The 27,085-nt window shown below is 47.0% G+C and overlaps 1 protein-coding gene across 1 annotated transcript; it reads left to right on the top strand.

Annotated features, from left to right (window-relative positions):
• Positions 1-464: 464 nt before the first annotated feature.
• On the top strand, positions 465-24,869 carry LOC310790187 (teneurin-2-like; the record flags this gene model as incomplete). The annotated part of the gene is made up of 23 exons (XM_083651863.1): positions 465-570; positions 960-1,170; positions 2,406-2,525; positions 3,301-3,592; positions 3,831-4,098; positions 5,297-5,440; positions 5,955-6,204; positions 6,870-6,890; positions 7,041-7,270; positions 9,281-9,435; positions 10,357-10,458; positions 10,832-11,005; positions 11,311-11,954; positions 12,373-12,548; positions 16,037-16,272; positions 16,929-17,225; positions 17,955-18,512; positions 19,172-19,441; positions 19,562-19,972; positions 20,137-20,247; positions 20,533-20,800; positions 21,496-21,626; positions 24,132-24,869. 23 exons carry the CDS (start codon positions 465-467, stop codon positions 24,867-24,869), a joined length of 5,913 nt encoding a protein of 1,970 aa, XP_083507989.1.
• Positions 24,870-27,085: the final 2,216 nt, after the last annotated feature.

The raw sequence follows: 27,085 nt of genomic DNA, 5'->3' as shown, positions 1-27,085 counted from the left end.
ACCTCTATCCACACATACACACTCAGGTTAGCAGCCATCCCACTGCTATAGAGACATACAGATGGGAAAGTGTAGATGAAAATTGACCTTCAGAATTAAATTGATTCTTGAACAATCAATACTTACAGTATGCTACCGTGTGGTTATTAAATTGAGTGAGGCTCATTGGTCTGTAGTAAGTGTACTGTATGAGCATGTGTGTGTGTGTGTGTGTGTGTGTGTGTGTGTGTGTGTGTGTGTGTGTGTGAGAGAGAGAGAGAGAGAGAGAATGTGTGTTCATCTGTATGTCACTGATGATGAAGCAAACGAGCATCACCCTGCCATTCTCCCTTCATTCCTGTCTTTTTCCATCATCTCCTTCCTTCCTTCCTTCCTTCCTCCTCACCTCCCTCTCGTCTCCTCTCTCCTCCTCTCTTCTCAAAGATGGCTGCCCTAACCTGTGTAATGGGAATGGCCAGTGCACCATGGGACAGCAGAGTTGGCACTGTGAATGCCAGACAGGCTGGAGGGGCCCTGGCTGCAGTGTTGCCATGGAGACCTCCTGCGCTGACAACAAGGACAATGAAGGAGGTGAATGGGGGGAGGAGTAGACATTATGGGATAGAGCTCTCGTCAGAAGAGCCCTAGTAGGGAAACAGCTTGTGAAGGAGGAATGGAAGATAGGAAGAAACCATGGAGGGATGGAGGGATTGATGGAGGGAAGGAAAAGGGGGGGAAATGAAGGAAAAGTTAACATTAACATTAAGTTAACGTTAGGATAAGATAGCGCTCTCATGAGAAGAGCCTATTTTGCTGGAGAAAGAAAGAAACAAACTCTAAATCCAATCTACTGTATATTTAATCTATATCTAATCTAAATATTGAATCTGGTAAAGGAAGACAGTAAATAACTTTTTCTCTGTATTCTTTCCCCCTCTAACACCACCACATCGTTGCTCCCTCTCTCCTTCCCCTCTTAGATGGACTAACCGACTGCATGGACCCAGACTGCTGCATCCAGAGTCCCTGTCAGAACAGCCCTCTGTGCCGGGGGTCCCGGGACCCCCTCCTGGTCATCCAGCAGAGCCCGCTGGCCCTGCCCCGCGTCCGCTCCTTCTACGACCGCGTCAAGATGCTGGTCGGGCGGGACAGCACGCACATCATCCCCGGGGAAAACCCCTTCAACTCCAGGTGCGGAAGATGCACATACAACAGTACACAACACAAACACATGCTACGAAGTTTCACGCCATCGACAATATCCTAGACGTAGAGAACCAGTAACTTCAAGGCCCACCTAGCGTCAGACCAAGACTTGTGAGAACTTAAAATAATTTACATAGACGTACAATGGAGACACATACTATACATGTATAGGAAGGTATCACTGACACAAGTTCAAAGTTTGGTTTTGAAAAGTTGTTTTACCAAATCTAAAATGACAAAATACAAAAATGCAGTTGGTTTCGCAAAGTGTGCAAAGCGTTCTTATGGCCACAGAGCCTCAAACACAAGTCCAAATGAATTCCCACTAAAATTCACAACTGAGCTTCAAGCGTTCAAAACTAAGTTCCACTTTCTCAAAACTACGCTTCAAGCTATTAAATCGACTGTGGCCTGTCACCGGTGTTGTGTGGTGGAACATTGCCTAAATGTCTTTCATTTAGCTGTAGACCACATATTGCATTCGCGCATTACGTACTGGGGAATATCCTCCCTTTGATAGTTATCTCCTTATAAATGTCTGGCGTCTGCATATGCCTGCCTTCAAAAATATCCTGGCTCCAGGGCTCAATAACAGAATTGCCAATTACACTTCAGAATGGGTCGCAGAGCTTGCCAAGACCCAAAGAAAAGTTTCCAGTCCGAGCCGAGGTTCTCCATTTTGTGTACGTATGCCGTTTGGAGTGGATGCGATGTAAAGAGCTGTCCGTGGTCCTAAATCCTGTCCGCAGGCGGACAATGTTCAGACGGATGTTTCTAAGAAGATAACTTATCAAAGTGGTGATAACCTGAAATCGCACAAATTCAAGTGTAGTGCAGCAGACACTCCTGCAGGCACCGCTTCTCTGGGATAACGGAGGAAATGCAAACTAAATACACGCAGGACCTCACACATGCACACAAAATGCACACCCACACCCACATATCTTTGCTTTGACGTGGTTTGTTTACATGATTGAAGTGTGCTAATCTCGATGGTGGATTTGCTAATTATCTCTAATGAATGGTGGAGGACTGGAGCAATAAATGAATGGACAATTTGCATGATTGAAAGATGGAGAGATTAATCAAATCAGATGATGGATGGTTGAAAAGATCGAGTTGATAGATTCACAGTGACACATTGACACTCGCTCTCTCTCTATCTATCTATCTATCTCTACACCACCTCTCTCTCTCTCTCCCTCCCTCTCCTCCTTCAGCTTGGCATCTCTTATCAGAGGTCAGGTGTTGACTACAGATGGAACCCCTCTGGTGGGGGTGAACGTGTCCTTTGTCAACTACCCCCACTACGGCTACACGCTGACACGGCAGGATGGAACGTATGTGTACACAAGCTACCCAGCACTCCTTTGCTGAAATCCCCTCACTATGTACACGGTGTTATTAGATCAGATTAGGTTACATTAGATCACATTACATTAAATTACATTAGTCTAGATTAGATTAGATTCCACTTAAATGATCCTATGGGGAAACTAGGCCCTTGCAGCTGCAAGTAATAGGATACAGCAAAGACAAAATAGGATTTCAGGTGAGAGCCAGAGCAAATGAGTTAATCAAGCATAACCCAACCAGCAATTACAAAAGTACAACCTGTTAAGTGAAAGTATATGATTGAAAAAGAATTTGAAAACATGCATATTTAGAGCATATATGCAGGGTGTGCAAAATATGAAAATGCAGTTCATGCATTCTGGAAATAAATGAAAACACCATGGACATGCAATATTTAATATGAGGAATGCATATAGCATGTGTTTTATAGCATAATATATAGAATGTGCAAAATATGTATTGTATTCACTTTATCAGGTCTACAAAAGCCCATACAAATGTATAGAAAATGTGTCTAGATCTGCAGTCATGCATTGTAAAAACTGGGGGGGGGGGATTATGATACTGTAATATCATAATGTTAACCGTAATATCATAATGTTAATATTACATATTAATTCATATTAATGTAATATTTCACTTCGAGTACCTCAACTAATCGACAGTCTATATCAGTGCAAATAGCAGTCTCTATCCCCCACTGCTCTGTCCATCTGCCCCTCACACCCATCCCCCTGCTGTCCTGTACAACCTCTCCAGGTTTGACCTGATCGCCAACGGCGGCGCGTCGCTCACCCTGCGCTTCGAGCGCGCTCCCTTCCTGAGCCAGGAGCGCACCGTGTGGCTGCCCTGGAGCCAGTTCTACGCCATGGACACCCTGGTGCTGAAGACCGAGGAGAACACCATCCCCGGCTGCGACCTGAGCGGCTTCGTCAGACCGGACCCCCTGGTGATCGCCTCGCCTCTCTCCTCCTTCTTCAGCTCCAAGCCGGGGGAGAAGCCCATCATACCAGAGACACAGGTGCTGTACACCGCTGGCCTCTGGCAGCAGGTTAATCTCCCCTCTGCTTTTCCTCCCTTTCTTCTTTCTTTCCTGGCTGCCTGGCTGCCTCTCCTGCTTTCTCTCCCTTCCCGTTCCTCCACTCACTCTTTCTTCCATTGTTTTCCCCCCTCTCTATTTTTGTCCTTCAGCCCTCAGTGGAACGTGACCCCCATTACTCTCTCTCTCTCTCTAATCCCCCCATAATCCCCTGCTCCTCTCTCATCCCCTCTCTCCTTTTGTCTTGCAGGTGCTGCATGAGCAGATCGAGGTGCCCGGCAGCAGCCTGAAGCTGTGCTACCTAAGCTCCAGGACGCAGGGCTACCGCTCGCTGCTCAAGGTGACCATGACCCCGGCCGTGGTGTCCATGGGACTGCTGAAGGTTCACCTGATGGTGGCGGTGGAGGGGCATCTCTTCCAGAAGTGGTTCCACGCCTCGCCCAACTTGGCCTACACCTACATCTGGGACAAGACCGACGCGTATGGCCAGAGGGTCTACGGGCTCTCCGAGGCTGTCGGTGAGTGGAAGGAATGGATGGTGGGAGAGAAGCTAGCTGTGTTTGTTAGGCCGAAGGTGTAGGCTCTCTTTTCCCAGTGCTGCACGTCCTGGCTGGATTAGAAACTTTAGCAGTAGGGGAATACTCACAATGACACAGGGACAGAGTGCTAATTAGGGATCTTGGAGAAGGAGGATAATAAACTGCAGTACCGCTCTACGGTACAGTACAGCCACAGCTAAGTGCTTTTTTTCATCTGTCTCATTTTCATTGAGGCTGCGCCACGCGTGCTTCCGCCCGGCCAGCCGTAACGATGCTGAAGGGTTATTAGCCATCAGGGGGAGTTAGCAGTTAGCTAGCGGAGCAGCAAGCAGGGGGCCAGGGGAGCCTCAGTGCTATTACGTTCCACTGTCACATTCGCTCACAGTAGCTGTCAGCCCAAAACGCTGCTTTCAGGCCAGAGATGCGGTGTGGACATCAGGGACTGCACTGTGGACTAAAAAGCGTAAAGGGCAGACTGTTTGCAAGATCACATTGTCCTGAAGTTCCCCCCAGTAGCCACAAGGCTTCATATAATATAAATTGGATATACACGGTTTAGAATGAGGTTGTTTGTTTTGCTAGCCATGCGTCACGGATGCAGGTGTATGCATTATTGTCGGCGGTGACGCTGAAAAGGTGCGGGTAACAGCATTCTCACCGAGACTCATGTGGGAGTCGATGTGCGAACACACTCTTCCTTTTAATGGGTAGGAGCACACATGTGCATGTCACACTCGCAGACGCACACATACCGTGTCACACACACACACACACACACACACACACACACACACAGCAGTGGCCGCGTACTAACTCATCTCAACTCCTCCCTTACTTGTTTGTTTGTACCAATCAATGAGACCCTGTCAACACATGCACGATGATGGAGGCGTAATGTTCCCACTAGCAGAGTTTGTTACCGTGGCAACCGGCCTGGCCTGTGGAGTCGGAGGCCCAACGGGCAATCTGTCCAATTAACAAGGTTTTTAATTGATTTAGCAAGCATGTGAGCTTGTCAGTGAGGTGTTAGTACAGGATACAGGTGCTGCTAACTAGTTGCTCTGTGTGTATATCACACACAATTTATAAGTGAAATGAACTTTGCATCTTGCACTTTCCGTTTGTCTACTTTTCTCTATGTCTATTTATTGTACCTCCTACTCTTTTCTACACGCAGTGTCGGTGGGCTACGAGTACGAGTCCTGTGCCAGTCTCGTTCTGTGGGAGAAGAGGACAGTCATCCTGCAAGGCTTTGAGCTGGATCCCACCAATCTGGGAGGCTGGTCACTCGACAAGCACCATATCCTCAACACGCGCAGTGGTGCGTATGCACACGCGCACACACACACACACACACAAACGCGCGCGGACACGCAAACAAACAAAACGTGCACGCGGAATCGCACGCCACAACACAACGGTGCAGCGCGCATGAACACCTGGGAGAATAATTTTTGATGCATCATCTACTGTAGCATTATCTAAATTGTGCGCTAATGCTGAAGCCTTGAAATATAAATGGGTCGATGCTGTGATGCTCGGCCCCGCTGTGAAAATCAATGCTCTAATGGCATGGACACACACTGTCTCTCTCTCGACGTGCAGCTGAGCACAACAAGTAAACACATGGTAGTAAACAACTCTCCGTGTTTCATGTGCATTTTCCCCAACACGTAAATAAGCAATTAAGGAAACGTGTACAAATGTAAAAAATCTACTTCTGCTTCTGCTGTAGCTCAGAATGTTAGTTTATGCCCAAAATATATATGAATATTATATTCAAAAAGACAGAAAAAAAAATATATATGCTACTCCTCATCCTCTATCCTGTCCAGGGATCCTGCACAAGGGCAACGGCGAGAACATCTTTGTGACGGAGCAGCCCCCGGTCGTCACCAGCGCCATGGGAAACGGGCGCAGGCGCAGCATCTCCTGCCCCAGCTGCAACGGCCTCGCCGACGGCAACAAGCTGCTGGCGCCCGTGGCCCTGGCGTCGGGCGTGGACGGCAGCCTCTACGTCGGGGACCTCAACTTTGTACGGAGGGTCTACCCGTCGATGAACACCACTGGCATCCTGGAACTAAGGTATGTATGGGAGGGGAGGAGAATGAGGAGGAGAGGAAAAGGAATGAGAGCAGCAGAGAAGAAACCAGTGGCTATGATGATCATCTGATAATACAGGAAAAGTTTGGAGAGGAGCATTTAAGAGAGAAAACTATAGAGTAATAATAGCTACATAGCTGATAGCTACAATGAATGGATAACTACAAGTTTGTGAGGAACAAAAAGTTCTCAAAGTAGGGGTGAATGAAAAGCTGCAAAATGGAGAGGAGAAGAAAGGAAAACATGGAGATTAAATCAGACAGCAGATTGGGATTTGGAGTGTTTTGATGTTGCATGGGAAATGCTGATAGAAAAAAAGCAGGGCTGAGAGATTAGCAGACGCGAGGAGGCAGGAGAAGCCAGGGAGGGAGAAGAGGAGTTGTCTGCACAGTACAGTGAACAAGCAGGATCGGATCCTCCCAGGAACTGAAAAAAAAGGGAGGTGAGACACCGGGGACAGTGAGATTGAAGTTGAATTATACACTGCGCTAGATACCATCTCTCCAGGGCGTTTTTACCCGTGTTTAAATGTTGCTGTTCACACCACAGCTAGCGTTCTGCCTCTCTCCGTAGGTCGCTCTCTCCACAGGCCGTGTGAAATTAACATTTGTTTTGTTGTGCTTTTATCTCTCCTTCCTCCCTTGAAGGAACAAAGATTTCAGACACAGGTAAGATGCTTGTGTTGATAAATCAGACGTTTCTACACTGCATATCCCCGCAAACAATAGCGCCAGCACTTCAAACATTTTTCCATTGAAATTATGAAATCAAGCTATTCACCGGCGCGATAATCATCACTTGTCTTCCTCGCCCCTCAGTAACAACCCGACCCATAAGTACTTCCTGGCTGTGGACCCAGTATCCGGGGCATTGTTCATCTCAGACACCAACTCCCGGCGTATCTACCGCGTCCGCTCGCTAACGGGCGGCCGGCTTCTGTCGGACAACGCCGAGGTGGTGGCCGGGACGGGGGAGCAGTGCCTGCCCTTTGACGAACGCTGCGGGGATGGAGGCAAAGCCACCGAAGCTACGCTGATGAGCCCCAAAGGTGAGCCGGTGAAGGGAAGCATGTGACCGCTAAACATACAGGCAAGATGGCGGCTCCAGCGTTATGGCAACTGGTTGTGTTGAGGTTTTGTTCTACAGATTTTCATGGATTGAAAATCTGAATGCTGGTCACTGGTCTTTGAAAGCTTCAACGTTTTTCCTCCGCTCTCTAGCTGACCACTTTAACTCCTGCACAGCAGTGTGTACAGGCCTCAGCATAATAAACTGAAGGCACCTTAGAAGAAGAGTTCACCCAAAAATGAAATTTCTGTCATCTGCTACTCACTCTCATGCTAATTTAGATGAAATGAAGGTGTTAGCCCATGTGATATGACACACAGGGAGTGTATGGCAGCACAACTTCGTAGTAGCCTTCTGCAAAAGAACTGAGCTGCTTTAGAGTTCCAAATGAAAAACAGCCAAACGATCACAATGTGAATAGAAAGACCTATACATCTATCTATCATTTGTTGCAAATCAACCAGCTGTAGTTAAGATTTGCACTAAATTCTGCTGTAAATATAGATATTTTTGGAACCCGCTGACTTCAGTTGTTTTGCAGAAGGCTGATATGGAGTTGTGCTGGCAGCCTCCCTGTGTGTTATATGGACAGACTTCACTTTGAGTTTCTGGCATGATCGAGGGGGAGGAGCTGATGACAGAATTGTCATTCTTTGGGTGAACTATTCCTTTATTATTTTTTTCTCTTGGTCGCAATATGTTTTTCTTAATCTGTGTAATCTTGTGATTAAACTAAAGCAGGACAGAGACAGAAGGAGGTTATAAACCAGATTAATGTTACAATTATTAATGGAATTATTTTTGTGGTTCACTGGAGCTCGGAACATTGTGACACCAAACTGTCAAGGATGTCACACTGTCACATTTCCCCGTCACTGACGTAAGTGTGTGTGTACAGGCGTGCGTGTACCACTGCAATGTCCGTGGGTGTGTGAATGTGTGTGTGTGCGTGCGTGCGCGTGTGTGTGTGTGTGTGTGTGTGTGTGTGTGCGTGCGTGTACCACTGCAATGTCCGTGGGTGTGTGAATGTGTGTGAATGTGTGTGTGTGTGTGTGTGTGTGTGCGTGCGTGCGTGGTTGTTTGCGAGAGAGAGAGACGAGAGGGAGAGATAGGGGAAGACAATGAGCTACTGGTTCCCTTTCACCTGTCAGAGGCAAAGTCAGCCAGCTCACATCAGCTGGCCCTCCCCCTCCACCCTCCCCCCCCCCCCCCCCCTCTCTCTCTCTCTCCTCCAGCTCTCTTTGTCTCTCGCTGTCTCTCGATCTCTCACTTGCTCTGTGTCCTTCGCTGTATCCTCCATCTGTTGTTGTGTACCTCAGCGCATCTAGGAGTTATTTTGGGGGACAGTTGCCTCTAGAACAAACACACACCTGTCTGAATGCCTGCCGCCTGTTAGACCGACAAGGCTGACACTGCACCACTGGTAAACGATAGAAGGAGAAAGGCAGAGACAAATGAAACGGAGGAGGGAGGGCGTGACAAACAAAACAACAGACAGAAAGACAGACGGAGAGACAGACAGAAAGACAGACAGACAGACAGAGAGACAGACAGACGGAGAGACAGACAGACAGACAGACAGACAGACAGACAGACAGACACACAGACAGACACACAGACAGACAGACAGAGAGATAGGGGGAAGTTGAGGATACGAGGGGAGACCAAGGAACAGATCACTTGCCATTCTGAAGATAGTCAGCGTCTTTCTGAAAGATGGATTGCAATCTGCCCTCGTCCTCTGGGACGAGCATCAGCTCAAATCTGCATCCCAATGACTCATCGCAAAACTAACAGTTCAACGCCCATTCACTGACTTTGCTCGCTCTCATTCGATGAAACATGGAGCAATTCGGCTGTCAGGCGTGCTATCTGTTCTCAGCCCGCGGAGGGGGAAAAGTGAAGTATAATAGAGCTAAAATCTCTCTGGGTTGCCCGTGCTGCAAGAATTATGAGTTTTCATCCTCGGTCCTCATTTCCCGTTTGACAGGTATTGCAGTGGATAAAAATGGGCTGATGTACTTTGTGGACGCCACCATGATCCGTAAGGTAGACCAGAACGGAATCATCTCCACTCTGCTGGGGGCCAACGACCTGACTGCCGTGCGGCCGCTGAGCTGTGACGCCAGCATGGACGTCAGCCAGGTAGGACGGCGGAAGGAGGAAGAGACAGAGGCTGGTGGGATGATAGGAGGAAGAGACAGAGGCTGGTGGGATGATAGGAGGAGGAGACAGAGGCTGATAGGAGGAAGAGACAGAGGCTGATGGGAGGAAGAGACAGAGGCTGATGGGAGGAAGAGACAGAGGCTGATAGGATGATAGGGGGAAGAGACAGAGGCTGATGGGAGGAAGAGACAGAGGCTGATGGGAGGAAGAGACAGAGGCTGATGGGAGGAAGACACAGAGGCTGATAGGAGGAAGAGACAGAGGCTGATAGGATGATAGGAGGAAGAGACAGAGGCTGATGGGATGATAGGAGGAAGAGACAGAGGCTGATGGGAGGAAGAGACAGAGGCTGATAGGATGATAGGAGGAAGAGACAGAGGCTGATGGGATGATAGGAGGAAGAGACAGAGGCTGATAGGATGATAGGAGGAAGAGACAGAGGCTGATAGGATGATAGGAGGAAGAGACAGAGGCTGATGGGATGATAGGAGGAAGAGACAGAGGCTGATGGGAGGAAGAGACAGGCTGATGGGAGGAAGAGACAGAGGCTGATAGGATGATAGGAGGAAGAGACAGAGGCTGATGGGATGATAGGAGGAAGAGACAGAGGCTGATAGGATGATAGGAGGAAGAGACAGAGGCTGATAGGATGATAGGAGGAAGAGACAGAGCTATGATGCTAGCGTGGACGCCAGCCAGCCGGGTCAGGCAGTGATTGATTTAGGGAGGGATTAAAGACGTTGAAGCCATGGATAAATGAATAGATCAAAAGGACAGTGAAGACTGCAGTCACTTTAGGGAAAATGAAGAAGAGACTTGTCTGAACTTTGGCATCCATTCAATAGGTCCTCCTCGGCGTAGATATGGTCTCGTTTGATATCTGCTGTGTCTCTCCACCAGGTGCGTCTCGAGTGGCCCACAGACTTGGCAGTGAACCCCATGGACAACTCTCTGTACGTCCTCGAAAACAACGTTATCCTACGCATCACCGAGAACCACCAGGTCTGTACCATGAGGCTCAACCCCAAGGGCAAACCACACAGGGTGGACACGCACTGTGCGGTTTTGACAAGATTTAGTCCCAATTAGGCTTTCTCAAACCAATTTACAACCAACCAAAGTACACATTTATATTCTAGTATAAAGGTTTTTTTCACCAAGAAACTTGCTGGAAAGGCAACATTGCTGGTTAATTAGTTCCAGTAATATTTTAGTGTGTAGACTCTACACTGTAGAGTGTAACTTTGCTTAAGGAAACTTTCATCTGATGTAAGTATTGCAATAGTAACGCGATGCTACCATCTGTAAATATTTGTGGTGTTATTGCTGTTGATTGATCATGGATCTATTCTCTCTTCCATGACTTTGCCCACAGGTGAGCATCATAGCAGGGCGACCCATGCACTGCCAGGTGCCAGGTATCGACTACAGCCTCAGCAAGCTGGCTATCCATGCCGCGCTGGAGAGCGCCACCGCCATCGCTCTGTCCCACACCGGCATCCTCTACATCGCTGAGACCGATGAGAAAAAGATCAACCGAGTTAGACAGGTATGACACAGATGTCTGCTTTAGAATGATTCAGTCAGTCTGGAGTTATTTTCTTGGCGAGCTAAATTGACAACACAGCTGGTCGGGCTGTGTGGGTGTTTTTTTGAGAATTCATATATTCTGAGAGTGTCTCAGATCTCCAGGTCATATGGGCTTTTATGCACATATTTTGTTATGTTTTTCCAGTCCTCTGTTTTGATATGCCAAAAGGCAAATTTATGTTTCCTTTATTCTTTTTATGTAGCTTCTTTTATCTCATCATTAAACATCTGTCCTACTTTCTGTCTGTGCGTCGTTTTTCTCAGGTGAGCACTAACGGAGAAATCTCTCTCCTGGCCGGCGCTGCCTCGGACTGCGATTGCAAGAACGACGTCAACTGCAATTGTTTCTATGGCGACGATGGCTACGCCCCCGACGCGGGCCTCAACTCCCCCGCCTCCCTGGCGGTATCTCCTGATGGGACGCTCTTCATCGCCGACCTCAACAACATACGCATCAGAGCCGTGCGAGCCAATCGGCCCGGCCCGGCCGTCTCCAGCGCGGGCCCGCCTGGCTCGGGGGCTGGGCAGTATGAGGTGGCATCGCCGCGGGAACAGGAGCTGTACGTCTTCAATGGGGAGGGGCTCCATATCCAGACGGTGAGCCTCGTGACCGGGGAGCCCCTTTACAATTTCACCTACGGTTCTGACGGAGAGTTGGCCGCCCTGCTGGACAACTGCAACAACACAGTGAGGGTGAGGCGAGACGGCCTCGGCCAGGGTGGGGGAGCAGGCCTGCTCAGGCTGGTGCTGCTGCCAGAGAACCAGGTGGTGACCCTGGGCTTGGACCCCACTGGGGGGCTGCGCAGTGTCTCGGCCCTGGGCCAGGAGGTGGCTCTGCTCGGCTACAGCGGCAGCACGGGCCTCTTGGCCACCAAAGCCGATGAGACCGGATGGACCACCTTCTACCAGTGAGTGTGCAACAGTGGTAAAGATGTCTGGAGGACTGTTTGGATTTTCCCTCTCAGTGCATGTACATCCACCACTTAGCCTATCTGGGCCCATTAAACAGTCTGAGATACAAAATGCATGAGCTTCCCAGCTTTTTATGTTCATCCTGTTTTATTTCATCGCCTGCTTTCCCGGTGACATCCCACACAGTGCACTGCTGCCCCCCAGTGGTAGCTTTCATAACTACAGCCAGCTCCTGTAAAATAGCCTGTTATTCCTCTCTGCCAGCTTGCTGACAAAAGACAGGTTCACTGTGTGTGTGTGTGTGTGTGTGTGTGTGTGTGTGTGTGTGTGTGTGTGTGTGTGTGTGTGTGTGTGTGGGGGGGGGGGTGTGTCCTTCCTTTACCGATCTGCTCATGGCTATCTCCCATCTCCCAGGTATGACAGCGAGGGTCGCCTGACCAACGTGACGTACCCCACAGGCATGGTGACGAGTCTGCACCGTGAGATCGAACGCTCCATCAACATCGACATTGAGAGTTCCAGCAGGGATGACGATGTCACCGTCATCACCAACCTGTCCTCAGTGGAAGCCTCGTACACAGTGGTGCAAGGTAGACACACACTCGGCACACGCATGCAGAGGCTTAGACTTAGACATAGGGTACTAGATTTTCATTCATACTCAGTCATCACCAATACAAATGGAAATCAATTATAATTTATAATATTCATCAATTATTAATTATAGTGGGAAGACCCCGGTCCATCCCAGGTGCCTAATTCTGTGTGGAGTTTGCATGTTCTCCCCGTGTCCGTGTAGGTTTCCTCCCACCATCAAAGACATGTATGTTAGGGTTAATACTCCTGGCAGTGACCCTGACCCCAAGGCAACTTAACTTAACTTAACTTAGGGTGTATTCACACGTATCTCGTTTGGAGCAGTTGTTTCCGAAACAGAGAGCATTTCCCCCTTGGTGCGGTTCGTTTGGGGGAGTGTGAACACAGCAATCGCACTCGGATGCAGGACAAAACAAGCGGACCGAGATCGCCAAGAAAGGGTGGTCTCGGTCCGCTTTAAACAAACTCTGGTGCGGTTCGTTTGTGGTGAGAACGTGATCCGACCTCGATCCGCCACAACTGCAGGAAACAGTGCGCATTTTTGGATAAACCAGCTGCCGTAGTCAGCTGCGCTGTGCGTAATGGCCTGAAGAACGAGCATTTTTATCATTTAAAAACAACATCTTCGTTCAGATCCTGTTTTGGCGACTTGTGACTTGCATGGATAAACTTTGGGGGATTTTTGGATCATCACATCAGCAGTGTGAACTCAATCAACTTACCTCTGGTCTCCATTCAATAAATGAAAACAAGTCGTGGTAATCAGAGCCAGCCTTCTTTGTGATAAGATTGTCTGGTTCAATCAGACAATCAGACTGATTGCATGTCTTCCTCCAAATGTCCGTAGGCTATTATTAAATGATTTATTAATATTTTATTCCTGACAGGACAGGTGTTCATATAGCCTATGTGTAGGCTAATCCTCTGAAGTCTCTGTGATAGTAATAGCAGATCGAAGTTGCGAGGGTCTTTGATCTTCTATCTCCAAATTCCCGATAGCCTAAATAGGCAAAATAAATACATAGGCTTACATAGGCTACATAGCCTACATAAATACATAAATAAATAACTTTCTCCCTCTCTCTCTCTCTCTCTCTCTCTCTCTCTCCCTCTTTCTTTCTCTCTCTCTCTCTCTCTCTCTCTCTCCTCGTAGCCCGACGTAGCCTACAATGTAGGTCTAACAAAACGCATTCTTATAATCATATAATTATTATTATTGTGTTGTTTTATAATGTATTGTGTGTGTTTTTTAATGGACCTTGTGTCTGACAATAAAGTGATGATGATGATATAGGAAAATCTCTGGGAATTTATTTTTTCCATCCCGAGAGGCTATTAGCCTACCGGAGTGTCTCCTTGCCAATCCAGGAGGTTTCGCAATACTATTTGGACCGTTTGATTTGTGGCTGTGTGAACACAAACGAACCAAGGCACAAATGCAACAATTGTATCAATTAAGTACCTGAATCGGAGCAAAGCAAACGACCTACAGGTGTGAATACACCCGTAGTATTATTTACAGGAAAGCAATCATTTATATCCTAAAAAGGGCCTTATCTTCCTATACACCGTTATGTTTATAGTACTGCCTATCATGCTAGTCATTTTTGTCATAAAGATTTATGTCAGCCTAAAAAAGTCAAGGGTTAACTGTTCTGTAAATACAAATATTGGTAAACTGAGTTGCGACGTGTTTACTCTCCCCTACATCCCAGTTTGTACAGTATATATGCATTGATGAAATACCCACAAGCTCTAGATAATAGAGTCTAGAACTACGGAACTTTGGTATTGTAGGAAATAGCCACCCTGTGTGATTGTAAATGTGCAGAGGTCTGACGACTCTTAATTGAATGCGTTCCAATTTCCACACAGTTATGTGCAAACTCGACGACATCATTTCCTCCTTCGCGCTGAGCCAACCCTCTCTCCTGCTCCCGGGGACCAGAATTACCAATATATAGTTGTTAATCCCAACTGGGGCCATTCTGCTTATCATTACAGACAAATTCATTAACTTGTGTAGAGAAGATCCTCCTCATCCCCTAAGCTCTCTATTTCTCTCACCAACACGCACATATACGCACACGCACTCACATACACACGCATACTGTATATACGCACACGCACTCGCATACACACACACGCACAGCCCCGCCCACATCCCACGATCCCTTAGCGTATTCGCTCTGTTTAGAGAACAGGAAGAAGGAGAATAATTGGCCTCCCCTCCCCTGACCGGTACATGTGGCGTGACGGACCCTCCCCTGACCGGTACATGTGGCGTGACGGACGTATGAACGCAGAGTGTCGACTGTAAGATGTCTCGCAGGCCTCGCAGAAGAAGAAGAAGAAGTTGTAGATGTATTCAGTGATCCACTCGAGTTGCTGGAGGAAAAGGGGGAAAGTTACTCACAGAAGTGCAAGTCATTTAAGGCTTCCACTGCAGGGTTTCAGCACCGTTCTCTGCAGACATCCTCACTTAACCATCTCTCTGTCTCCTCCCCCCCCCCCCCCTTCTCTTCATTAACTCATGCACAGTGGATCCTCCTTAGCCCCGAAGCTCTCGTCTCTCTCACCCTCTCTCCCTCTCTCTCTCTCTGTGTCTCTCTGTGTGTGTGTGTGTGTGTGTGTGTGTGTGTGTGTGTGTGTGTGTGTGTGTGTGTGTGTCTGTGTCTCTCTCTCTCTCTGTCTCTCTCTCTCTGCTTTATTACAGAGATTGTTCAGATAGAGAGAGCAGAGAAGATTTATCTTAACGGCTGCCGCTGCCAAGTCAATGGAAAAAAGCTTCTCGTCTGTTTGAGGCGTTGTTAAAATGCCGCCCGGAGCTTTATTACAAATTGGCCTTATGGATTACTGTCATTTATGGTGGGGCTTCAAAGGGAGACACCATCTGATCCCCTCACCTTTTGTAAATGAAATAACCCCTCCCCCCACCCGCCCTGCATCTGCCAGAGATTTCTGGGCCAAAAAAAACAATTTTATCCTATTATCTTTATTTTCGCTTCATCACGTCATCGTGATCAAACCACCCGTTTTCACACATCGGAGCTAAAGGTTTAGCATCAGCAGCAGTGCCCATTTAGTCTATCTCTCTTCCTTTTTTTCAGAGTCTTTTTTAGTGCTGTAGGGAGATGTCAGTTTCGGTTGCCTTTCTACCTGCACTCTGTTTTCTAAAACTATATTCGCATATTTTGAGATTGCAGTGACAGTGCTCCATAAATCTTTTACGGCCGTGAACAAATTCTCATTCTTATTCTGATATGAGCCTACACAGGCTTATGACTGGAGTTTAGCTTTATTTGTCTGAGTAGAAGAAACAATAATATTGTGCATATTATGCCAAAACTACACATTTAGTTTTAGTTGATGTTGCTTTTCCTAACATCATGCCCTTGCCACACTTTCCAATGGCAGAGAATGAGGATGGCTGGCTCCTTGCCTTATGAGTCGACTCATGTTCATCTATCTCCCCCTACAGACCAGGTGAGGAACAGCTACCAGCTATGCAACAACGGGACCTTGAGGGTGATGTATGCCAATGGGATGGGCATCAGCTTCCACACAGAGCCCCACATCCTGGCAGGCTCCGTCAGCCCTACGATTGGCCGGAGGAACATCACCCTGCCCACCGACAACGGCCTCAACTCCATCGAGTGGCGTCTGCGCAAGGAGCAGACCAAGGGCAAGGTGACGGTGTTCGGCAGGAAGTTGAGGGTGAGTTGACGTTGTTTTGTGACATCAGAATATACCTACAGGTCTATTCTCAGCCACTCAGAACCTATATTCTGACAGAAATCACTGAGATAGTTTAAACAGTTAGTGACGGACAAGCCCGTATTTTATTGTCACACAGTCACACACCAACACATGCATGCGGCCACAAACACACTCATGCTGACGGTGGCCGGTGAAATTTGTCCTCTGCATTTGACCCATCCTGGCTTGTCCTTTCCTCCGGGGGGCAGGCCAGGAGCAGTGGTCGCTTTTTCTTTCCAGCGCCCGGGGACCAACTTCGGATGTTGTCGTCACTGGTCGGATGACGATCTTCTGCATGTTTTATGATAGACAGTGTTGGTCAGTAACATGGGTCTCCCAGTCCCTCTGCTTCGCGGTAAACAGAAGGGAAACCTTTCTGGTATCCCATCCCACTTTGTCCAATCAGGAGAGAGAACTCCACAAAGAGGATTGAGTCAACACCGTTCTCATTCCCAAGTAGTCAATACTTTACGTTTTGGGTTGGTGTTCTGGATCGGATCACCAACCCAAAGCGTCATTTGACTACTTGGGGATGAGAACCGCCTTGACTCAATCCCTCCTCCAGAATCACTTACAGCATCTTCAGCCTCTCTCCATTTCGTGCTTTTCTTCAGGCCCATGGGCGTAACCTCCTCTCCATTGACTTTGACCGCAACACGCGCACGGAGAAGATCTACGACGACCACCGCAAGTTCACACTGCGCATCATGTACGACGCTCAGGGCCGGCCAGCCATGTGGCTGCCTAGCAGCAGCCTGGCTGTGGTCAATGTGTCCTACTCGACCACTGGGCAGCTGGTTGGCCTGCAGAGGGGCAGCATGAGCGAGAGGACCGAGTTTGACCCACAGGGACGCATCCTGTCTCGCACCTTTGTGGACGGCAAGGTGTGGAGCTACAGTTACCTGGATAAAGTAAGTGAAGCATTTATCATTAAAAAAAAATCTAAAGTCATGTTATAAGATGTACCTATATAAAATACTCTGCTTTGAACAATAATCAGGGTCTGATGGTTTCCCCCAACAAACAAAGTTAAATTATCTTGTTAAAATCCTTAAAATGACTTTCCCTCCTGCCTCATAAAAAAATGCCAAAGCAACCAATCAGGGTTATCTAGGACATAACTAGCCAATCACAGCATACAAACAAGGGCTTTAACAGCTGAATACTGGACAGGGATTGGCTCTAGTATTCGTGATGTTATGAATCATGCTGGTTGAAAATCGTCTTTTCAGTGAGCTCAGAGAAACCTTCCACCTTCAGCAGATGATTGTGAAAACAGCCTTCTAGTGTCAAACTGCACAGACATCATTCTGCACAGTGAAGCTCAAACAGCCACCCGAAGGAACAAGAAGAAAAATAGATTTTTGACTTTGGGGGTCTTTAAGCTTTGTATCTAAGGATCAGAAGTCACCAAGGCAAGGAAGGGACAGTAATTTGGACTGGAGAATTGAAGTGAAATGATGTAGAATTTTTCTGATGATGATTATTCAAATTAATCAGCCATGAATATATCACTCCTGGTCCTATTTCACAGGAGGGAAGTCATCCATTTCCATTTAAAAGAAATCCCAAATGGCGACATGGTCATGATGCTATTAAATGAAGCTGTCTTTTCTCTGTTTCTCCCTCCGTGCCTCCAGTCCATGGTGCTGCTCCTGCAGAGCCAGCGACAGTACATCTTTGAGTTCGACGCGTCGGGCCGGGTCACGGCCGTCACCCTGCCCAGCGTGGCCCGCCACACCATGTTCACGCACGTGTCGGTGGGCTACATCCGCAACACCTACAACCCGCCGGAGAGCAACGCCTCCATCATCCACGACTTCAGCGAGGACGGCAGACCCCAGGCCTCGCACTACCTGGGCACCGGCCGCCGCGTCCTCTACAAGTACGGCAAGCTGGCCAAGCTGGCGGAGATCATCTACGACAGCACCGCCGTCACGTTCGGCTACGACGAGACCGCCGGCGTGCTGAAGATGGTCAATCTGCAGAGCGGGGGCTTCTCCTGCACCATCCGCTATCGCAAGATGGGCCCGCTCATCGACAAGCAGATCTACCGCTTCAGCGAGGAGGGGATGGTCAACGCCCGATTCGACTACACCTACCACGACAACAGCTTCCGCATCGCCAGCATGAAGCCGGTCATCAGCGAGACGCCACTGCCCGTCGACCTCTACCGATACGATGAGATCTCTGGCAAGGTAAAGAAATCACTGATCTGGTCTACGTTCTTTTTTGATAGTAAGATACATGCAGAAATGTGTTGGAGTTGTTTGGAAGCACACAGAAATTCAACGGTGACTCTACTACTCCAGCAGTACTTTCACAGCAGTTATAGTCAAGCAAGGTCAAGCATGACCTTGGTATTATAGACACACTCTTTGCTAGCAGAGCTCGCAAAGGTAGTGAGCACTCACCAAATAAGAATAAAAAGGTCTTGGTGACGGAATAAAAACCCTGAAAGGACATCGCGTGCTGGCGTTCCTTTTTGACTATTATAAGGTTCTATCTGACCTTTTTGTCAAAACTGAGTTAGTCACATGAACCTATTCTATATAATAGCCTGTTGACTGTGTGGTGTTATTTTTTGAAAATAATGATTTTTGAGCCTGTACTTTCAAAAACAATAGGACCCATCTCCTTTTAACTGAAAATGTTAAGCTCAATATCTCAGAACTCTCCTGAAGGCAGATAGAACCTTTTAATTCTAAGCTCACGATATTATGGCAACTTAATAATACAGTTCAGGTATACAAAAGGATTTGGCTTGTAAAACAAATTCTTTGTGTATTCAAAAACAGAGGTGTACCATCTTTGGCCACCGGTGGACTCACCCTTTCTACAAACATCTCTCTTACAGGTGGAGCACTTTGGGAAGTTTGGGGTCATTTACTACGACATTAATCAGATCATCACCACAGCCGTCATGACGCTGAGTAAGCATTTTGACACCCACGGTCGCATCAAGGAGGTCCAGTACGAGATCTTTCGCTCGCTCATGTACTGGATGACGGTGCAGTACGACAGCATGGGGCGGGTGGTGAAGAGAGAGCTGAAAATTGGGCCCTACGCCAACACCACCCAGTACCGCTACGAGTACGACGGAGACGGACAGCTCAGCGGTGTCAAGGTGAATATCTTGTGTGCAAAGAGTTGGTATTTTGTGGGTCGTTTTATGCAGTTTGTATCCGTTTCTGTTATAGGTGCTTTACTGTTGATTCATGCCATCTCTACTCATCCTCCCATCCAGGTGAATGACTGGTCCACGTGGCGCTACAGCTACGACCTGAACGGCAACCTCCATCTGCTGAACCCGGGGAACAGCGCCCGCATCATGCCGCTCCGCTACGACCTGCGAGACCGCATCACGCGCCTGGGAGACGTCCAGTACCGCCTGGATGAGGACGGCTTCCTCAGCCAGCGGGGCTCAGACGTCTTCGACTACAACTCAAAGGGGCAGCTGCTGCGGGCGTACAACCGAGGGCCGGGCGGCTGGAGCGTCCAGTACCACTATGACGGGCTGGGCCGCAGGGTGTCCACTAGGAACAGCCTGGGACAGCACCTGCAGTTCTTCTATGCTGACCTCAACCACCCCGCCAGGGTCACACACATCTTCAACCATTCCAGCTCTGACATCTCCTCGCTCTACTATGACCTACAGGTGGGTGCCTATAGAGATATGTCACATCTACCTATATTCTGTTTATATATTGAGAGGTGAGAAGATGGGTGTCGGTTGTATGAAGAGGATGATGAAATGGGTAGACTGGTTGATTAATATTGTTATTAGAGCAGTAACTAATGGGAACATCTTCTCATGATCAGGGCCATCTGTTTGCTATGGAGGTGAGCAGTGGAGAAGAGTACTACATAGCTTCTGACAACACTGGCACACCACTGGCTGTCTTCAGCAGCAATGGACAGATGATCAAACAGGTAATGCACGAAGCAGTTTGTAATCACACTTAATCTGCTATCAGTTGACTGTTATTAGTATTAGTACTAAGAAAATTATGTTATTCCCCCTATTTGTCCAAGAAACAATTGAAAACACCAAGAAAGCTGGGCAGCAGGGTGGTATATAGTGAGTAGGGAGACTGTCCTAAAACTAAAACAGCTCCAGGGACCATGTTCTGTAGCTCACTCTGTGCTCTGACCTTCCTCTGGAAGGGTGAGTTGAGTATTACCAAAAGCAAACGGAGCGTGCCTTGTGTCGTTCAGGTCCAGTACACAGCTTATGGAGAAGTGTACCTGGACTCCAACCCAGAGTTCCAGCTGGTAGTGGGGTTCCACGGCGGCCTCTACGACCCCTTGACCAAGCTGGTCCACTTCACCCAGCGGGACTACGACGTGCTGGCCGGCCGCTGGACCTCGCCCGACTACGCCATCTGGCCGAAGATAGGAAAAGACCCCGCTCCGTTCAACCTGTACATGTTCAAGAACAACAACCCCCTCAGTGACATGCTGGACGTCAAGAACTACGTCACAGGTGGAGGAGAATAATACATTCTGCACATATTCTGTTGTGTTTACTTTCTTTTTCATTTAGCCATTATCAGAATGTCTAAAGCGGTGCGATATTTATTCAAAACTGTCCATTTCTCCATATATCAAAGAGCTTTGCAGCACTGCACATAAATGCTTCACACCATAATGTAGACATTAAATATAGATTATTTCAAAGGTGGAACTTCAGTAGAGTTGTCAGGTAAAACCCAGTGGTATAAAGATCAGCCTCGAGACGGCAGGTAGAGGTGAACTCAGTTCAGTCAAAGCACACGTGGATTTCCATTGTACTAGAAAAGAGATTGAACAAGCTGAATTTACATAGGGTGTACTCTCTACTAACATGGCCATTACTGACGACTGCAATTACAACTTTTGCAACTACATTCAGTGCAGAGTGATACCATTGTAAAAGGGTAAAGGAACATTGGAACCTATGAGGATTATATCCTTGGAATACTGATGTTAAGAAATGGATTGTTCTGGAAAAGTTCACCCAAGGTTCACTCTATGTCCTCCGAATAGCACGGCAGCTGATGGCTATACAATCTACAGCAGCTGAGTGAGAAAAGATAGCCAGTTTCTCACCCCTCTAATGTTTGGCCATAAGTGATTCATTCTGTGTCGTGTTTAATATCGTCATTCAGCTGCTCATTTCTCTCTTATCTGCTGCTCTAGATGTGAAGAGCTGGCTGGTGATGTTTGGCTTCCAGCTCAGTAACATTATCCCCGGATTCCCTCGTCACTCCCTCTACTTTGTGGAACCACCGTACGAGCTGCAGGCCGCCCAGCACTGTGAGAATGGACAGGTATGTTACAGTAGGACAGGTATGTTACAGTAGGACAGGTATGTTACAGTAGGACAGGTACGTTACAGTAGGACAGGTATGTTACAGTAGGACAGGTACGTTACAGTAGGACAGGTACGTTACAGTAGGACAGGTACGTTACAGTAGGACAGGTACGTTACAGTAGGACAGGTACGTTACAGTAGGACAGGTATGTTACAGTAGGACAGGTATGTTACAGTAGGACAGGTATGTTACAGTAGGACAGGTACGTTACAGTAGGACAGGTATGTTACAGTAGGACAGGTATGTTACAGTAGGACAGGTATGTTACAGTAGGACAGGTACGTTACAGTAGGACAGGTATGTTACAGTAGGACAGGTATGTTACAGTAGGACAGGTATGTTACAGTAGGACAGGTACGTTACAGTAGGACAGGTATGTTACAGTAGGACAGGTATGTTACAGTAGGACAGGTATGTTACAGTAGGACAGGTATGTTACAGTAGGACAGGTATGTTACAGTAGGACAGGTACGTTACAGTAGGACAGGTATGTTACAGTAGGACAGGTATGTTACAGTAGGACAGGTATGTTACAGTAGGACAGGTACGTTACAGTAGGACAGGTATGTTACAGTAGGACAGGTATGTTACAGTAGGACAGGTACGTTACAGTAGGACAGGTATGTTACAGTAGGACAGGTATGTTACAGTAGGACAGGTATGTTACAGTAGGACAGGTATGTTACAGTAGGACAGGTACGTTACAGTAGGACAGGTATGTTACAGTAGGACAGGTACGTTACAGTAGGACAGGTACGTTACAGTAGGACAGGTACGTTACAGTAGGACAGGTACGTTACAGTAGGACAGGTACGTTACAGTAGGACAGGTACGTTACAGTAGGACAGGTACGTTACAGTAGGACAGGTATGTTACAGTAGGACAGGTACGTTACAGTAGGACAGGTATGTTACAGTAGGACAGGTACGTTACAGTAGGACAGGTATGTTACAGTAGGACAGGTACGTTACAGTAGGACAGGTATGTTACAGTAGGACAGGTATGTTACAGTAGGACAGGTACGGTACAGTAGGACAGGTACGTTACAGTAGGACAGGTATGTTACAGTAGGACAGGTATGTTACAGTAGGACAGGTATGTTACAGTAGGACAGGTACGTTACAGTAGGACAGGTACGTTACAGTAGGACAGGTATGGTACAGTAGGACAATCCAATCCAGTATTAATCCCACAGTTATGTTTCAGCTGTTGTCATGTAGCTACACGACCAGTCAAAACTTTGGATACACCTAACTGAATATACTATGTACTAGCCAGTTTGATATAAAGGCTTATGCTTAATGTTTGAAATTAGTTTTTTAGATGGATATAAATAGTGACGTTGATCCTATGTATGAATTTCTTTCCAAAGCCTCTTTCCTAGTATTAAAAAAAGGAAAGAAACATGTGGTGAGTCAAAACTTTTGACTGGTAGTGTATATTCATGTAAATACAGATGCCAGACATCCTACACCAGGGGTGGGCAACTATTTTTCATGGGGGGCCACATGAGAAATCCAGATTGTTGCCGGGGGCCGAACAAATATTGTCATGCCGTAATGGATGGGCAACTTTGATGATAGAGAGGGCCACAAAAAAAGTCCTCGCTACCAGATTTTGCTGAGGGCTGAACGGCGCCAGCGCGAAAAAAATTGGGGCATTTGAAGCCAGGTTTAGAGGAATAACTAATTTTAAATTAACAGTTGTGATGTCATTATTCAGTCTTAACCACCAATATTTGATCCTTTTCCTCACTCACTCCTATGTCACCACCTGCTCTCCCTGCAGGGCTTGAAATTAACTTTTTTCACCACCTGCCAATATGGCTGCTAGATTTTAAAGTTACCAGCCAATTAGAATTTCCACTAGCCGAAATGTTTTTCTTGAAATAAACCAGAATATGAGTGGGTTAATTTAAGCATAAGTATCAGTAAGTGGCCCGGGATTCTCAAAGCCTGTGTTGAGGGTCACACAAGAACAAAAATGCACTCTTGAAGCTAAATAAATCCAAAACCAACAAGTTAATTATTTAAATTTCTACTTCAATGTAGAACAGTCATTTCTTACACCTGAGATTACTTTTAGCCTTTTAGTCATACATATTATTGAAAGATATTCCATATTTCAGACTGAAATGCTATAACAGAAGAGTATTTCCCAGAATGACATGAACATTTGGACACTTATTCAGCGGGTATATTGCATGTTGCGTTCAAGTGCACTGTAAAAAAAAAAAAAAAAAAAAAATTTCTTTTTCTTTTTTTGCAATTCCATCGCGGGCCACACAGGGGGCGCCCGCGGGCCGCATGTTGCCCATGTATGTCCTACACTATTGTTTACAAGTTGTGATACTGTTTTGTCCTAACATGAATGTATATTTTGCACAGTGACTGTTCACACAGTACCGTCTCTCTCTCTCTCTTCCAATATGATTGTTAACCTGTCCACTTCTTCATGTAGCTCATCACCGGTGTGCAGCAGGCAGCAGAGCGCCACAACCAGGCCTTCATGGCCCTGGAGGGTCGCCTGCTCAACAAGGAACGGCGCGGACGCAAGGACAAGCCTGGCCACTGGTTCGGCACCAGCACCCCCATCATCGGCCGCGGGGTGATGCTGGCGCTGACGGAGGGCCGCGTGGTGGCCGGCGTGTCGGCCATGGCCAGCGACGACAGCCGTAAAGTGGCTCTGGTGCTCAACGGCGCCCTCTACCTAGAAGGCACACATTACACCCAGGACGGGAAGGACTGCCACTTCTTTGTGAAGGTGGGCTCTGCCGACAGCGACCTGCTGGCCCTGGGGCTCACCAACGGGCGCAAGGCGCTGGAGAGCGGCATCAATGTGACAGTGAGCGGCCGGACGAGGAGAGGGGCGACTGTGGACTTTGCAGTTCCGTCGCTAGCGCTGAGCATCCGATACGGGCTGGCCCTGGACGTGCTGGATGAAGAGAAGGTAAGACTGTTGGAGCTGGCCAGGCAGAGGGCACTGGCCGGGGCCTGGGCCAGAGAGCAGCAGAGAGCCCGGGACGGGAAGGAGGGCAGTCGCCTGTGGACGGAGGGGGAGAGACAACAGCTGCTAACGACAGGCAGGGTGCAGGGCTACGACGGCTACTATGTGCTGCCGGTGGAGCAGTACCCTGAACTGGCTGACAGCAGCAACAACATCCAATTCCTCAGACAGAACGAGATGGGCAAGAGGTAACAGCCCACCTGAACTTGAAGGGCAGACTCTCTCTTCACTTTTCCCATGATCCTGGTCCTTTCCCCCCCCCCAGCCTCCTCACCCCTATTCCTCTCAAAACCCACGGAGAATTAACCAACCAACCAACCAACCAACCCACCAACCAACCAACCAACCATCGGGGTTACTCACGGAACGCTGCAGGGACTTTTGAAAAGAATGAGTTATCAGAAAAAAATATATTATTGTTAATTTTACTGCCACGGGCAAAAAAAAAATAAGTTTAGTCAAACTTTTTTTTTCTTTTTTCTTTTTTTTTAACAAACTTTGAACAACTGAAAAAGCACTGATGAACTTTTAGAGCTGTTGCTTAATGAATAAGAAGATTCCCCTTTTTAAAAAAGATATTGATATTTTCACCCATATTTTTTGGGTCACACTGAGCGCGCGGCCATGACAGCTACTGAACACATGGTGGAGTTGTGCTGTGCTGGGTTCTGCGCTCACTGGCTTGTCTCTAAATAGAAACTGAAGGCAAAGGGACCAAAACGGAGGCAAAGCCACCCCAGATGACAGACAGGCACAAACCACGGAGCGAAGGAGGACAACCTCAACAGCGACAGAACAATGCAATGTTAAAAGGCCGTCCGATACTATGAGTCATCTCCCTGTCTCAGGCCTCCCATTGTCCACCTGTGCTCTGCTGCTGAGGCAGCATATATCCAACCAAGCAACACGCAAGATACCGACATCCTTGAACATACTCAAGAGTTAGAAATGAACTACAAAAAATAAATAAACTTTTTAAAAAAAAAGTTTAAAAAAAAAACACGATGGCTATATTTGTGGACAGTTGTATCACACAGCATTGTTTTATTTTGAAATGGGCGAGAAGAATCATATTACTACATATGTGTCAGACTACACTGAATTTCAGGATGTTGCGTATACCGTAGAAGCCGTAGTTTTGTACGTTTCAGTCGCGCTAGAATTGTGAGACTTTCACCAAGGCACTTCTGTACAGAGCGATCAGAACACCCCTCACCGAGTCCTGAATACATGCTAAGTTAGTATCAAGAGCTATTTATTTTACTTTATTTTTTATTTATTTATTGTTCTTAGTACTATATGACAATCATGAAGGAGTCACCAGTTGTATTCAAAATGAACATTAGCGGATGAGTTTATTTTCTTTTGTAAAATATGTACGAAATGTTCATTTTGTTTTTGTATTAATTTCAGTTTGCTGCCAGAGCAAATAATAGTCACTCTCAAAAAGAATAATTTATGTAATAAAGTGTTTTAAAAACGGTTTATACTTTAAATAAAGTCTTTAAAACTGTGAAATCTGTTTTTTCGAAATATATCTCGATGTACAGTGTATAGACCTACCTTTATGCAGCACAGTAGAATATTGTTGAGAATACCAAGTTTTATATTTCTAAGAGGAAGTGGCTTGTAATGTGCGGAATCTTTAGCTGGTCTTACTACTCTAGAGTTTTGTGACACTCTAATATTCCATATCTACTAATATCGATCCCCAGTTTGTTGTTTTTGACTGTTTGTTTTCGTTTGGAAGCAGAGATATTACTGTCCTAGATCCCAACAGCAGTAGCAGTAATGGATCCCTCTCACTGTGAAGAGACTCGTGCTGGATGTCATAATGTACCAAATCAGTATTATCGAAGGATGATTCTTAAACATTCACTGAAACGAGACTCTTCTGAGAACCTTATCAATAAAAAAAAATACTTGTTTACTTCAACCATGCCATGTGTGGTTTTCTTCTACTTGCATTTCTTTATGTTTTTTATGTTGTTGTTTTTTTATCTCCGCCAGGAGATCATGTTTTTGGCCACGTCTGTCTGTGCGTCTGTCTGGGCGTCGTCTTGTCTGTCTGTCTGTCTGTGTGTCTGCCTGTGTGTGTTCCTCCTCTCCTCTAGCTTTGCCTTCGCTTATCTCGAGAACCGTTGGTCAGATCGACTTCAAACTTTGGGAGTGTGCTTTTAACCAAACAGAATTTGGTTAAAAAAAAGTTCAACCTGCCTCTGCCCGTCTCACACACAGGTTGAACTTTTTACAGCGGGATCTCGTGTTTCACTTTTTTTAACCAAATTCTGTTTTTTCTCTCTCTCTCTATCACTCTGCCTATGTCTCTCGCCCACAGGAAACCCAGGATAAAAAAGTTAAATCACTGCTGTAAAACATCATGAATCTGATGTTTGTGTGCGTGTGTG

The sequence above is a fragment of the Poromitra crassiceps genome, assembly GCF_964638095.1.
Source record: "Poromitra crassiceps genome assembly, chromosome: 15".
In the NCBI taxonomy this organism is placed as follows: domain Eukaryota; kingdom Metazoa; phylum Chordata; class Actinopteri; order Beryciformes; family Melamphaidae; genus Poromitra; species Poromitra crassiceps.
The sequence above is the reverse complement of the archived record's forward strand: the minus strand, read 5'-3'. Positions and strand labels throughout refer to the sequence as shown.